Source organism: Nyctibius grandis, chromosome 1, assembly GCF_013368605.1.
Source record: "Nyctibius grandis isolate bNycGra1 chromosome 1, bNycGra1.pri, whole genome shotgun sequence".
Lineage (NCBI taxonomy): Eukaryota > Metazoa > Chordata > Aves > Nyctibiiformes > Nyctibiidae > Nyctibius > Nyctibius grandis.
Window position 1 is genome coordinate 47420088 of NC_090658.1, and position 16388 is coordinate 47436475.

The 16388-nt window shown below is 43.9% G+C and overlaps 1 protein-coding gene across 2 annotated transcripts in view; it reads left to right on the top strand.

The window, feature by feature from the left end:
* Positions 1 to 15106: 15106 nt before the first annotated feature.
* The window catches only part of COG2 (component of oligomeric golgi complex 2), a 38403-nt gene continuing 37121 nt past the window's right edge, over positions 15107 to 16388 (top strand). For both annotated transcript variants that reach the window (XM_068402246.1, XM_068402254.1), the window contains exons 1-2: positions 15107 to 15244; positions 16111 to 16272. In XM_068402246.1, the coding sequence (XP_068258347.1) occupies positions 15173 to 15244; positions 16111 to 16272 (234 nt within the window). In that variant the 5' untranslated portion in view covers positions 15107 to 15172. The remainder of the gene's footprint in view (positions 15245 to 16110; positions 16273 to 16388) is intronic.

Consider the following 16388-nt stretch of genomic DNA (forward strand, 5'->3'; position numbering starts at 1 on the left):
AAGATCATGTGAACCAAAGCTGGGAAGAGATACACTGCATGGTCCTTCCTACATCACAGATGGCAAGAATGTGCACCCATCAATGAGACAGGCAGTGGTGGGAAGGGAACAGAGGATCAGCCACCTGAGTACAGTCATGCATATCCTACAAATTATCCTAAGCAGCTGGGCTTGGTCCCTATGGTAGCAAGTTTTAGAGCAATGATATGTTTCTCTTGCCTATTGCCCAGAGCAAGAAAGAGGAATTAAATGCCTGATACATGAATATGATAGACAAATTAATTTATTGTATGAAGAACATCTTCAAAAATTGATTCCAGGTTTTAGGCAAGACATAGCTTGTCCAAGAAAGCAAAAAATGCAACGGATATTATCTTCAAAGAAATACTGATACTGCTGTAACAAGACGTGTTTATGAGAGAGTCTGGATTTTAAAATTAAAAGAGCTCTGGCTAATTCAGACATGGGGAAACATGCACAAGGCCTACTAATGGACTGTATCTCTGCAAAGCTAAAAAACAACGTATGGGACAGAGTTGTCAAATTCCAATGTGTGATCTGTGCTTTGGAAGAAGACACCAGATATGCCAAACTCCAGTTCTTGTTATGCTATTTTTGTCTATAGCTGAAACGGAGAGACTTCCTTTGGTTAAAATGGATTTTAAATCTGGCCCAGTATTTACAGGATCCATTGGGATATCTGGGATATTCTTCTAGGAATGTTAAAGTGAAGAATTGGAATTGAAGAGTGGAGAGAAAAGGGAGTGAAAGCTGTTGCAAAACAGATAAGAGAGGAGGAAAAAAGGCAAACAGGGAATCTCAGAATATGTATGCAGGCAAGAGATACACTACAAAAAATAAGTGGGAAAAGGCAACATAATGAAAGAAGAAAACATTTCTATTCACACACCTCTTTGCTTTCTGATAATCTCTGAGGGGATAAGGCACTAGCCCTAGTGAAACTGTTTTATGGTTGTAGAGTGGCAGTATGTTGGTGTACTTAGGAGAACAGTCAAAGAATGACTATGTGTGTTCTGCGTGGTTTGAACAACTGATGGCTTGATAAGAAATACTGGAGATACCCATCCAGATATGGATTAGCTTTCAGGGCAGGGAAGGCAGAAATAAAAGTGATAAGTTTTGGCATAGTTGCCACTTGTTTTGAGTGTCATGCAGCTCTGATCCTAGGACAGGACTGCAATTTGTTAAAAATGTGCTCCTGTCTCCTATGTGGCAGTGTCCTATCAGTCACCACAGCAGTGTTAGGATTTCTGTGCACAGGTACAACACTGCCTTGTCACAGGGTTGCCATATGACTTTGAGAAAAGGAGAGTCCCAAAGCAGGGACATTTTCAAGGAGATTATACGTAAACTTCAGAAATCATTACCTTAAAATCAACCCTAGTTGTCTGCAAAGATGAGGGCAGAATAAAATGAAAATAATAACAGTAAATAATATTTTAAACAGTAGATGTCAATATTTCTAAACAAAACTAAGTTTTCCTCTGTGATTGTTTTTTTTTTCTGAATTCTTTTGTTACTGGGGTAAAACAGGAAGGTAGAGAACTGGTAAAGCTGCATGATCCTAGGGATCAGTTCTTCACTCTACCACCCCAGTAACTGGGTTTCCACAATAAACAACCTGAGAGAAAACAGTAAATAACAACACTTTTGAATGACTGACCTGACTTTCCCAGATACAATTCCTTTCAGATAAGTTGGGACTGGTTTGGGGTTTTTTTTGTTTCTCTTGAATTAGTATCACTTCTCATCTTTGCTACTGCACATGTTATATCCAGACTCTTTCAGCTGAATAGCCAAAAGGGTGAGGGGAGTGGGGGGAGCTGCACTGCTTCATCGCATGTCACAGAAGCCAACAATATGCCAGCTAGTGCTATCTGGGCAGCTGATACCCCTTCATCTGCAATGGTAAATCTGTATTTTCTCTCTTTGCATTAAAGCTGTGGAGAGGCAGAAATAACTGGGGCAAAGTTCTTAAGGGCAGGATCGTGTAGATTTTATTCCCTTGTTGCATAACATGTTATGTGAGTGCCTCAATCACCAAGTTAAGAGTTATTTTGAACTTAATGATGCAATTGCCCCATTCCATAGCAAACTGCAGGAATCACTAATTACATCTCTTAGAAGCCAAGCTATTCAGCTTACATCAAAAGAGAGGCTGGAAAAAATAATTACTGTTAACAAGTGAACTGAAACTATTATGCACCCTTCCCCAGTGTGCAGAAGCTGCAAGCCATAATCTGAATGAGATGGAGGATAATAAACAGCAAATGTTGTTAGAGCACACGGAATTTCCTGTGCCCTCTCTTAAAAATAAAAATTAAAAAAAAAATCTGAGAGGTCAATGCAAAAAGTACAAGCACAGATTTCTGCCCTAGGGTCATAAGGACAAACTTAGATGCTGATGAGACACTGCTCTCTGCAGAGCCTCTGAGCTGAAGGAACAAATTAAATTATTGCCATCAATCAGGCCAGTGAAGACCAGTTCAAAGTCTCCCTTCCCTTTTCCGCTCTGTCTGCTTCCAGCTGGTCCTGTCAGCCCAGATGTCGTGAAGAAAATTCTCCTCCTTCCCTGGTGAGGAGTGAATGTGTGCTGTAAAGACTGGCTTGAAATAAAACTGGGCCACCAGCCAAACTTGGATTCAGGGCTCTAAGTTGTTCTAAAATAAGCACATTTACCTTCCTCCACATGGTGACAGCCCATCCCATGGCTGTCTTCATCCTTTCCACCTCTTCCACATTCTCTCTGCTTACCTCCAGTGCCTCACCCCATCCTGTATGCTGTTTCCCAAGCCTCACCAGTGCTTTCACAGGGCAGTGCAGGTCCTAACACCGGCTCAGTCTTTGCACGGGGTGCTGTTGAAGAGATCTGGGAGCTGCAAACCCACCATCTCCCACAAGAACGCATCTGTTGCTCCAGCATCACTACTATCTTGTGCCACAGTGCACTTGAAGCTGTCTTTCCTTCAAAGGGAAAGAGGGCTTCAATTATTCTGAACAAAAGCCTACACATAAGCAGTTACTGCAGAGGGGTGGCTTGATAAGCTGCAGGACTGGGCAGGGTGACACATGGCAAGATCCTTATAAGCACACGGCCACAGCAGTCATCGGAATATTTATGCCTGAAGCTGGTTCTAACTGTAAGCCTAAGTCTTGGTCTTTTGTTTCATTAATGGAGACATTGCAATCACTGTTTGAGAAGAGATTTTTTTGACATCTCAGGTTGTTAATTTGCTTTGAGGCATCTGAGCGCTTTTGAGAATTAGCTAGGGAGAGATTTCAGTAGAGTATCCTTCAGGGATTCAGTAAGTATCCTTGTTGGTTTTAGACACCATCAGAGACAGAATGTGGGGCCAGCTGAGCTGTCAGTCAGACTTTCTGTAGTAACAGCTATCGTCTTTAAAAAAAAAAAACCCAAAAGCTGAATTGGAAACATTTTTAATTTACAGAGGGGACTAGAGAAAACATTTTAGGAGAGGGATGTTACATAATGGGAGAGAGCTGGAACAGTAAAGCGGATTTGAAACCTCACCTGCCATACTTTATGAGACAATGAGAGAAAATAGCAGTGAGTTATATCTGTAGCAAGGTGACCCAAAGTGCTTTCACAGTTGAACTCACAACTTGCACAAAATAGTCATGGTTTAGGGCCTGTGAGCCAGAAATAAATTTAAACCTTGTTTTTTTTACACTGCCAGCAGTACTCCTTTCTTTCTTTTGTATTATCCTGTCCTTGCCGAGTGTGACATTTAGACCCTGTGATCTGCGGGACTGTTACAGAAGAGAAGCAGGTGTGATGATAGCTTTAGTCTATTTATATTGACTCGAAATGTACCTCAACCTTGAAAATTCTCCCAGGCTCTTTTCTCTCTTTTTCAAACAATGTAATTGTTGTGGATGGCAACATACCCAGTTGGGAATCACTTACTATAGCCTTGTGAAATACAGCTTATGAAAATTCAGATGGACACAAAACCAATCAGGCAAAGGAGATACATCTAGAGGTACCTGGTCAAGTGGAATCAAGCTGTGAACAGCAAGGGAAAGAGTCACTGTAGAGCACCAGATGACTCAGCACTGCCAAGAATTTCAAAGGCAACAACTCAGAGGTGGGCTTCAGAAAGGCTTAAGAGTAGTACAGCCTCTTTGTTTTCCTCATGAGCCTCTCCCATGATTCAGACAGGAGGTATCCCTTCCCTTGAGTTCAATCCACTTTCTTTAGCATTCCCAGACTTCTTGTAACTCTTCCAGGTTTGTTTCATGTGGTTTCTTTACTTCAAAGGCTTCACACGGCACTCTTGGGCACCTTAGCAGCACCTGTATATATGTTTACTGGGTCAGGTCAGACCACTCTGGCTCCTTCATTATCTTTCTTCCCCTGTTTTTGCTCTCTTGCTCTCCTTAGCTGAGACGCAGATATGCTAAAATGCAAAAAGTAGTGCTCAGTATGCTCTGGGGCTTCCTCAGTGCCACAACCTTTTAAACAGAGTAACCCAGAGAGCACTCTCAAAAACACCTGTCAGCCCAACTCTGGGCTGCACCCCATACCTGGGAGGTGTGAAACGCTGATCTCTGGCTGACTTCTCTAATTGTCTGTCAAATGTCTATGCCTGGTCCCCTGTACATGCCCCCAGGGATTCATCTGACTACTGAAAAACAGCTGTTGTCCATTCTGCCATTTGGCTATGGCGAAGAAAAGTGAAATAGGAACTCAAGAAAACAAGTGCTGTATTGTGAGACTTATAATAAAAATTACCAGCAAGCAGCGTGCGTGGGAGCCCTGCAAGCAGCTGACACAAATGCCTCCCGCACACTGGCAGCTCCCCCACGGTGGGGTGACTCAGGGGTAGCCCTGTTAGTTTAGCAGATAGGGCCACTGGTAACGTGTGTGCATGCCGGTACCCTGCCCTGCATCTTTACATTCAGTGTGGGTGTGGGGAACCGCAGCAGAGTACACCGTGTATCCAATGCCACTCATGCAAGATTTACAGAATAGGACCACACATATTTCACAGAATCACAGAATCACAGAATGGTTGGGGTTGGAAGGAACCTCTGAAGATCATCTAGTCCAACCCCCTGCCAAAGCAGGTTCACCTACAGCACGTTGCCCAGGGTTGCATCCAGGAGGGTTTTGAGTATCTCCAGAGAAGGAGACTCCACAGCCTCCCTGGGCAGCCTGTTCCAGTGCTCTGTCACCCTCAAAGTAAAGAAGTTTTTCCTCATATTGAGATGGAACTTCCCGTGTTTCAGTTTGTGCCTGTTGCCCCTTGTTCTGTCACTGGGCACCGCTGAGAAGAGTCTGGCTGCATCCTCTTGACACCCGCCCCTAAGGTATTTGTAAGTATTAATATTTGCTCAAAAAGTCGAGAATGGCCAATAACTCTGATCAGTAAGGGAGGAATGGGAGTTCCTCTTCACAGTAAATTATATTTAGCACTCCTGTTTCTAATCAGTGTCCATAGCACACCTTTCCCATATCTCACAGGAACCATACACTCAGAGACAGAAGAAAAGATGAAACCACGGTTTTTGCTTTTCAGAAACTGGGCAAGGCTGGGCATTTCTTCTTGGCACAGTGATTTTTTTTTATAACAAACGCTGACCACTTCATCAAGGCAAGTCCTTTTAATCTGTTTAAAGAAGTCATATCTTGCCTTCAGTCTTCTCAAGAAATTTAAGCTTATTTGAGCTATTTGTGTTCTTTATTGCACAGCAATTATCCTGCTGTGAAGGGATGGACTTAATGACCAAACAGGTAATTTCTATTGCTAATTTCTTTGCTTATATCTCAGGAGGGTGCATGCTAAAAATTCTTTTAAATAAAAAGAGATTTGCTAACCTAGTGCACATAATTACACCACTGGCAAAGCACAGATACATTCTACTTTTTTAATAAATGACTCATGATTTTGCCTGCCTTGCTTTTCAGATGCTGAATGTGATCCATCTTGTAGGGATCTGATTCTTAAGAAGCCTTAAGTATGGCTTTCGAATATGTGGTCCCTTTGAATTGTTATAAACTATCTAAACAAAAAGCACCATAAAGCTAGTTGACAGAAAATTTCATCTGCAATTATGATATCTTTCTATACTGTAGCTGAGGTCAGGGGGACATTTTTTTAACAAAGGCACTTGGCTGCACAAGTGTCCTGTCAAGAGCCATTCATTAAGTTCAGATGGCAGAGGACAAGCAGAAAATGGTGAAATCGACAGAAAATATGAGCTCATGTCTAATCATTTATTGCCATGTGTAAATTAATCGGTAGCCTAAGTGAGAATCTGACAAAGCTAGCCTAGGGACAGAATGAGGATTGCAAATCATAGCCTTGTTTTTTTCCTAGCTCTCACTGCGCAGCATTAGACAATGACAGTGACTCACAGCCTGCATCTTATGTGTAGTTCGGGTTACCATACGTCTCAGATATGGTCTCTTTCCATTTAAAAAATTTGCCTGGGCAGAAGGAGAAGATCTTTCACATTTGCCTATGATTTCTGGGCAGTTGGCGTTATTTCTCATTAGCTCTGACCAGGCTATTTTCTGTCTGGAAAGCTGGGATATTTCTTCAGAGCATCAATTGATCAGATGTACAGTGCTTGACCTGCAGGACAACACATGAACATGTGGATGGTTTAGCACATGTGCCTGTACGTCCTACCCTTCTCCAGAGCATCAGCTGATCAGCACATGTGTACACACTCTATGGAGTGTGACATATCCTAGAAGCATTGAATACTCTGTATGGCTCATTGCAATTAGCTGAGTCTCACAACTTCTGGAGCGTCACTACCATGAATTTAACAAATCCAATGCAGAGCCAGTAAAATTTTCTGAGAAGACTAAAAAGGTTGGTTCCCGGTGACTAATCATGCTAACGCTCACATACCGGTGTGTTAACTGGGAACCATAGCATGACAAATATGAAAAAGGAATAATGCATAAAGTATTTCTATGAGGAGTTCTTGAAACTGTCAAGATGTGCAAATTTTTTCACAAATATTTGAATAAAGAGTAGAGAGATCTTTCCCCTGGCAGTGAGTCAAATTCAAGTCCTTTATCTACAAGTGTATTTTTGGTGATTTCAGGGCAAAGATAACATTTCCATAGCTGCATCAGAAAGATGCTTTAAATGACTTCTGAAGACTGTGAATTTCTATCTTCTGAGAGCGCATACGAATCTGTGATTTGCACAGCACTTGAATTAAGGGCTGCCTGAACATAACCTGGTCGAGACCTCGTGGACATTACCAACAGAGAGTGCTGATCAGGCACCATATAAAATAATAGAAAAACCAGACCATTCTCTTCTAAAATCACCTTGTCGCAGCACAGGAGAGAGAGCTTTGCATGGAGAGATGCCATGCCAAGTTAATGACAAGTGTCTGCTCAGACACCTGCTGTCCTAAACAACTTGACATGCTGTAATCATCGAGCAGTCCCAGGGTGGAGCAGGGGAGGAGAAGGCTGGTGGCTGGCTGGGGAAGCAAACAGCACCCATGGGGCAGCCGCAGGTCAGGGGATGGGTCCTGCGGGGTGAGGCCAGGTAGCAATCGCGTGCCTCGCTGGCCCTCTTCCATGTGAGCTCAGCCAACGGCAGACATCTTTAAATCACCTCTCAACTGGTATGTAGCCCTCCCCTGCTGATCCTATTTACTTTTTGGGCTGGCTCCCAGCACGTAGCAGCTATGAGAGGTTGCCAGTGTTTCACAATGCTGCTCCCACTGCCCCAGGAGGAGCTGGGAGTCGGAGGAAGGTGGGATGAGGAGCAGAGCTCGGCCTCTTTGGCGTACAGCAGTAAAATTGCACGGTGGGCAGGGATGGGAACAACCTCGCCAGAAGGGGAGTAAGAAAGATTTTTCATTTCTCATTTCCACTTTGTTTCTGATCACTTGCTCTGTTACAGGCTGAAGTGCCAGTGTGTACTTCAGCACAGAAAATGGGAGGCTAAGACGGAGCCTGATCTCACTCATTGCTAAGTGAGTAACCTAATTTGCAGCAGATGGTGTTTATTGTTACTTCCCATCTGCATGAGGATTAAGAATTCTTCTCAGAAGAAAACGATGCAGCCTGACAGCATCCTGGTAGGAAGGGGCAAAATTAATTCCAATCAAATATAGCTTTTCTCATAAAAGACAGGTTTTTCTGAACCTTTGGGTAAGCTTAACTTAAACAGAGTTTAGGATTTTTTTTAAAATAATATCACTCTAAGTTTCTAGCTGTGCAGAGTAATTTTTTAAAATTACAGAGAAACGGAGTCAAGTAAAGGTTAAGCACATTGCCTCTGATCAAAAGGAACTTAATGTTAGAGCTGAGATTAAAGTTTCAGCTCTCCAAGGTCTTAGACCAGGGTGCAGACCCACAAAGGAACACATAGCACATCTTGTAAGCATCTGTCCTTGGCCCAAGCACTGATAAAAGAGAGCTATGGATATGCTGTCTATGAATGATCAGTCCCTTAAAACCGCAGATGTCTCTCTTACATTCGGCTCCCATTGAACGATGTTGCGTGTCTTTTTGTTCATATTAAGAAAGTAAATTTTTGTTCTATTGGTATAATCCATCTGAAGTCATAAGAGGTATACCGAGGTGATTAGTACATTGAGCCTCATTATAATCTACTTGGGGTTTTTTTGTACCCCATACCATAAAATTCACACCTTGCATATACCACTGCCACTATTGCTTTCAGTTGTGCCTGGGCTTTAATGAGCACACAAACATTAACATGACTACAACTTAGAAACAGGGATGAAAATGGAAATGGAAGCAAAAAAAAATAGCATTCAAAACAGAAATAGCAAAAGAACAAAGAATGAAATGATACTTTGATCAAATACGTGTTCATGTATAAGGGCAACTTGCTTTAACACGTGGGCCAGTGCCCAGACTGCAGTGGGTATACTGTATTTATAGTGTACCTTTACTTCTGCTCTCTGTATGCTTCCTTGTAGATTCATTTTTTGACCAGCATGCCCTCTTTTCCTTCCTGCAGTTTATATCCTAGAAGAAAGAGCAGAGTCTGGCTATTTTTCTGGCATTTCTAGAAATCAGGCAGCTCCTGGCAGATGGCTGGTGGCGCATGAGCAGACTGACTGAGTATGTCAGGAAATCCATGGCATTCCAGGCAACGGGAATGGATCTGAGGCCAGTGGATCTGGCCAAAACACCTGCCTGGACTGCAGCAGACAGCCCTCCCTTGCGTGACGGCTGCACAGTAGATCTGTACAATCACAGCAAATCTGAAGCAGCTGGAGTACGTCTGATACCTGGCATATGCGCTGCATAAATAGAAAATCTCTCTCTAGGGTTTCTTGAACAGAAGTCTGGAAGTCCTACACACATCTGCAGCAGGTATTCTAGTGGTTGCTAATTTAATGCAAAAATCACGGGAGCATTAAGTCATTTGGTATGTGGTCTTCTTGAGACTTGCAGTGCAAAAGGCACAGCAGTAGTGGCACCTATATGGTGACATTGGCCAGAAGATGCTTTCCCATCTTAAAGTACATTTATGAAAATCTTCAGATGTGTATTTTTCGTCTTAACTGGTTTATACAATAATGGCACATCTGAGCCTTTTTCATTATTTCCTCTCTTGTGGTGTTATTAGGTGGACTCTGTGTGTGTGAGTGTACATTTCTGTGCAATATCCATTATACATACACCACAACTCACACATTTTCTCATGCGGAGTTTCTCTTCCACCTTGGTTATGCTCATGCCTCTTAACTGAGCTGTGCAAGAAACCTTTGCGGGCTTTGTTCCCCAGAGTCTTATAACGGAGGATCTGTTTGCTACCTAAAAATTTATCAAGTTCAACACAACTTGGCCATCCCAAACAGATCCATGCTTACTGCACACTGATAAAATTTGCTCCCATTTCACATAGAAATGCTTCTCCTCCAAAACCTTGTGCTCTTAAGTCCTTTTTTTTACCACCCGGAAAAAGTGCACAGATTTCTATGCTTCTGTGAACCATTAGTGACATCCAGTGGCTACCAATGCAAACGCTAAAAATGCATAACCCCTATTGTCAAGGGACACCGAAACTTCTTCCATCTCCTTCTCTAACAGATAGCTATTAGAAAAAGGAGAAAGGTGAAAAATTTGTGTTTCCTGGCTCTTCCACAACACATTCTTATTGTGGATTTGATTAAACCTCACTGAACTTGCAACATACAACTGTTGTCTTTCCTTTGTGATAACTGTAAGAAACTATAGAGCTCCCTTAAGAAACCAAGTGGCTGAAACCATGCCATCTCCAAACAAAAGACAGATACAGATCACAATGTGAAACAAACAAACATGTGAAACCACTGAGAAATATAAACCAAATGCACATAAAGGTTTCACTAGGTAGTCTTCCAGGGAGGTATGTGCCTGACAAGAGTAAGACAAGCTGAAGAGACAATACAGAATGAAAGAAAAGCAACAGCAGTGATCTTCTGGACAGTCATAGAACCACAGAACTAAACAATGGTTTGGGTAAGAAGGGACCTTTAAAGATCATCTAGTCCATCCCCTCTGCCATGGGCAGGGACATCTTTCACTAGATTATGTTGCTCAAAGCCCCATCCAGCCTAGCCTTGAACACGTCCAATGATGGGGCATCCACAACTTCTCTGGGCAACCAGTTCCTGTGTCTCACCAACCTGACCATAAAAACTTTCTTCCTTATATCCAATCTAAAGCTACCCTCTTTCAGTTTAAAACCATTGCCACTTGTCCTGTCACTACAGGAGTTCTTCTCCATCTTTCTTATAAGCCCGCTTTACATATTGAAAGGCTGCTATAAGGTCTCCCCAGAGCCTTCTCTTCTCCAGGCTGAAAAACCCCAACTCTCAGCCTTTCTTCATCAGAGAGGTCTTCCAGCCCTCTGACCATTTTCATGGCCCTCCTCACGAATACCGTAACCCTGATGAAAAGCTTAACAGGCACTTTCGGATCTCCAAACAAATACATTGTGCTGTTGTTCTAATTCTCTTGTCTTAAAGAAGGTAAGATTTTGTACTTTGTTGTAATAAGAACGTTATCAAATAAATAAACAACTCTACCATCTGTTTCCTCTCCTGATGGAAATAAGTTGATAGTCCCTGAATTTTGGGTAAGAGTCTGCTGAATCAGACATAGGCAGTTATTTCCCTTTCAGTTCTGCTACTTTTGTAGCAAACTGATACAACTGAACTCCAACTAGCCAGCTGAGAAGTCAACAACCCAGAAGAAATTTTCACATGAACTCAAAATAATTAAGCCCCATTTTGAGAGCTTTCCTTGCTATCATCATGACCATGTCAGGAAGAGGAGAAGGTGAAAAGTCACAGCCTTTTTTTAGTTATTATTTGGGGCACTGAGGTAGGATGTATGTCATAAGCACCTCCTTTATGCTATGATTTGTTTGGGCATGGCAACTGAAGCATGAGAGCTGAAGCTTCCTCCTTCCCTGCCTCCCCTCCTGCCTCCCTCCCTCCTCATCTCTCTGTACTCAATATATCTTTGATGTAAAGTATTAGTCTGTACTTAACACATGAGGGAAAGGGGACAATTCTGCAATATTTTGACATGATATATGTTCAAAACATGTTGTAAGCTGGTCCATTTTCATACTGCAATTCTACATTTTACAGACATTCACTGTAGATCTTATAGCACGTATCATAGAACCATAGAATCATAGAACAGCCCAGCTTGGAAGGGACCTCCAAAAATCGCCTGGTCCAACCTTTCATGGGAAAGGGAGCCTAGATGAGCTTATCTATCACCCTTTCCAATTGCATCTTGAAAACCTCCAGCAACAAGGACTCCACCATGTCCCTGGGGAGGCTGTTCCACTGAATTGCTGTGCTTACTGAACTTCTACTTATTAATTGGTGTTCATGGTTTTTAACATTTACTGAAAGCAGCTAACACAGAACTTTTCTTCCACAATTTTGCCAGATAGCCAAGTGATACATTGATGGAGATATCATTTTAGGAAGGCAAGTTACTAAAAATAATGAATCAGCACTGGCACGTTAGTTTCTCTAATACTATCTACATTTCCTGAAGGTTCTTGGTATCTGGAGTGTCTACCACAAATTAATTGCAGTATCTCTGTCCCTGCATGTTGCACACTGTCACACTTTTCTCCTTTATCATAAATCATACGCAATGCCTTCAGCTTTTAAAAATAATAAAACCAGAGAGAAATCTTAAGAATGTTGTGGGAGGTAAACCTCGCTGCTTTCCTTCCCAATTTAACTGACATATATACCAGAATGGAAGTATTTCCAAGATAGTGGATTAGTCATTGGCAGCCTTCAGGAAAATGATGATACAATTATTCTAAACATAATTTGTCATATGATTACACATCCCTTGAAGTGTTCTTTATATGAGAATAAGAAGGGATGCTGTAATCTTTAAAATTCAGCACCCACACAAGAGCTAAAAGTAGCTCTTCTACTCTCCGGCATCTACATCATCCCTATTCAAGTAACAGCAGTAATACTGAACAGACTTTTAGATGCTCTCTCTCTTCATTCATCTTATGGGTCCGTTAACAATATGTTATCCAAAAACTGCAGATAAAATAGTGATTACAGTTTTTATAAGATATTATGAAGTGCCATGTCTTTGTGGTTGGGAAAGGATGATGGGAAAAAGAGTTTAAAATTGTGTTTTCTAAGCCTGGAAATGTTGGAATGACAGTGACAAGAGTCAGGAAAGGAAAGGAATGAAGGGACTTGTAGTAGAAATTAAGTAAGTCATCCTAGCACAAAAATAATGGAAGTAAAGAGAGCTTCATATGACTCTTTGGAATCACAGAATCACAGAATCAATCAGGTTGGAAGAGACCTCTGGGATCACTGAGTCCAACCATTGCCCTGACACGACCATGTCAACTAGACCATGGCACTAAGTGCCATGTCCAGTCTTTTCTTCAACACATCCAGAGACGGTGACTCGAACACACCTTATATATTAACAAAAGTTAGCTCTGTGCTATTCTCTACACCAGTAAATGAAATTATTTTATAACACATTTTTACTAATGACACACAGGACTTTGCACAGGCAGCACAGTCCAGTGAGCTGACATGGATTAAAAACAACACCACCACTGCTTTGCTGGTTTCTTCCATCTTGGAGAAACTTTACTTTGTGCACCACTGCCTCAGGTGAAGATGGCTGTTCAGGGACAGCATGTGGAAATAACCCATGACTCCTAATACTGGTTTCATTATTAACTTACTGAAATTGATATATTGCAGTTTCTATTGGCAAAGTATTAAATTCCACAAACTTCATATTTAATTTACAATATCAATAAATGCAAAGCATGTGAAGAGCTCATCAATAAACAAATTCAAGTGGAAGCATACTTTTTATTTCCTCAAGGAACTTCGTAATGAGAGATTTGTAAACAAAAACATAAATGGCAACAGTTGGTCTTTTTATAGCAAGATTTGTCTCAGCTAATACACAAGACTTTAAAAAAGGTGGTGTAACTCCTTTATTAAGGAGTTAACATGAAAAACTGGTTAGAATTTTAATTTCAAGAGCCGGCTCATTAAATTAAAAAGATAGCTGAGCAGTAATGTGGCTTTGTTCCTGTACCAAAATGTAGACATTTAAATATCACAACATCAGAAAACCTTTTTGATCTGATACATAGAGTCATACCTATCGCAAAAAAAAGTGCCAGTGTGGATTTATGTGGTGGGTGTATCTTTTCTACTCTTTAGCTGACAACACATGACAGCTATAAACCATGTCTGCCAACATTTGAGATCTCTGAGAGCGTTGGACACCATGAAATGTCAGTCTTGAAGAGCTTTCCAAAGGGACAGGGTGAAAGCAAACAGGGCAATTAGCATGCAAGGAGCCAGCCAGTGGCTGCACGTGCCCACCATGGTCATCACTGAACAGCTCAGCTCTTCATACTTCTAATAACTCAGGGAATTCCTAATGAACTCATGCACCAGCCGCGAATTACTGGCACAAATTGCTGCTGGTCACAGGCCAGCTGGGCTCTGCAGAGGCACTGCTGGAATTAGGCAGGGATGTACGTGTTGGCCCTGCCAAAACCCTAGCTGCCCAGGAGGTCTGAGGGTCTCCAGACCAGCGCACTACTGCAGCGCAGCTGAACCCACATCTGTTGGGCCCAGGGAGTCTCCTCGCCCTTGCCAGTGGAGGAACCGGCAGAGCTACAGCAGATGTGCCCTTACAACTGTTTGGTAAGGCGCTGAGCTTGCTCCTCATTTGAGCTCACCGAGACAAAATTAAATCCATAAAATGTGTGAGGAATGAGATCGTTTTCTGTCTTCCATCCCGAGGCAGCAGACACAAATGCAAATGATAGCAGGGAGGCTTTTTAGAGCTAAACTTGTCTTCACTAAGGCATAAGTGACCTTGAACAAAAGATTTGGAAGGAAACAAGACCCTAACAGAAGAGTCTGCTGAAAAGCAGGAGGATGAAGGAGGTAAATTCTGCTCCAACTCAATTCCTGACACTCAGGACCACATGGGCACAAACTGCAACAAAAGTAAACATAAGGAAATGCTTTTTTTGCTGTTAAGAGCGGTCAGACCCTAGCACAGCTTGCCCAGAGAGGCTGCGGGGCCTCCACCCCTGGCGATACCCAAACCCCAAGGGGACGTGGCCCAGGGCCCCTGGCTCTAGGTGACCCCCCTCAGGGCCCGGGGCTGCACCGTACCATCTCCTGGAGCCCCTTCCCACCTCCTCAGCCCCGGGTCTCCATGGCTTATGCCATAGGCCCTAACCGCCAGCCCCCACAGCTTCACGGCATCAGGTTAGTTTTATGTGCTGGGGCCAGCTGTGGGGCACCAAGCACTCACTCGAACAGCCCAGCCCAGCCTAGCAGGAACCAGAGCACTTCCTCCGACGAGGCTGGCTAGGCCAGCTTTGAAGCCCCGTGCCCCACACGTCGGCACCCACACGCTCCCCGGCCACGCCATTTTGCGATGCCCGCTGCTCTCCCCCGCCCGCTGCTGCCTGCGGGGCCGCTCGGAGCCCTCCAGGGGGCGCTGCCGCGGGCGGCCGTGCGCCTCTCTTGGCGCACGCTACCGCCGGTGCCGTGCTAGCGAGGAGGCGCTGCTGGGGCGGCGGCGGGTCCTGCTGCCGCTGTGGGGCCGGCTGGGCTGGGGACGGTCATGGAGGCGAAGAAGATGAACCTGCCGCGGGGCCCCGAGAACCTCTGCTTTGACAAGGACGAGTTCATGAAGGTGGGTGGGGGCTGCCGAGGCAGGCGGGCTGCGGTAGGGCGCTGCGGACCCGGGGTGCCTCGGGGGGGCCTCCTGAGCCGGGGGGTGGCGGGTGCCGGGTGCCGGGGGAGGGGGGGGGGGTGTGTGTGTGAGAGGGGCCAGGAGCCTTGGTCGGGGTCTTTTACCTGCGCCACGGCCCTTTCCCCGGGCTGAGGCCCCCAGAGAAGTGCTGAGTGTGTCACCGGAAGGAGGATCCGGGCCATTTGCAGAGCCAGGCGGCTCGCACCTCTGCGGCTGCACCCAGGCGGGGCTTGCGTCTGAGTCTGGCGAGACTGAAACGAAGCCTGAGCGGCGGAGCAGGGGGGGCTGCCCGGGGAGAGAGCTGGCAGGTTTGCAACCGGGTGATCCGAGTGTCTGTGTCCTGGGCCGGGTGGTGCGGGTGCCGCCCTCCGAGGGCAGGGCCGGGGCACGCTTCCTCCGAGGCGTACTCGGCGGGCTGGGAAGCCAGGTTACAGATAGGCCGATAACCAGCATTCAGGCCTGGTTGCTTGGAGAGCTTAAAGTAGTTCTTAATACTGTATTTCGACTTTTGTTTGTGGGGGTTTTTTTTGGTTGGTTGTTTTTTTTAAGTGTATGCAGGGAATATACCACTTGGTATTTTGGAGAGCAAAGTCTTTTGGTACTCTGATCCACAACATTGTGTGCTTTTGAGATTAAGACTTTGGAACATTGGAAACTACTCCCTTAAGTAGCCTTTTTGCCCCTCAGTACTTCAGTTTGGTCAGCTCACTGGCATATGGAATAGTTTTATTTTGGGAGTGGGGTGGGAAGTGTTCCTGGTTTGAACCTTTTACTTACATCCTTCTCCCTTACTGTTTCATTTTCAGCCGGATTTTGATGTTGATCGCTTTGTATCAGACTGCAGGAAACGCGTGCAGTTGGAAGAGCTCAGAGAGGATCTGGAGCTCTATTACAAACTCCTGAAAACTGCCATGGTAGAACTCATAAATAAGGACTATGCAGATTTTGTTAATCTCTCAACAAATCTAGTAAGTCTTATTAAGTTGTACTATGTAGTTCAGACTTAACATGTTTTAGTGTGATTTTTATTTTTCATATGAAAAGTATGTGGCTTGTATTTTGGCATTATTAGATTTAAGACAGC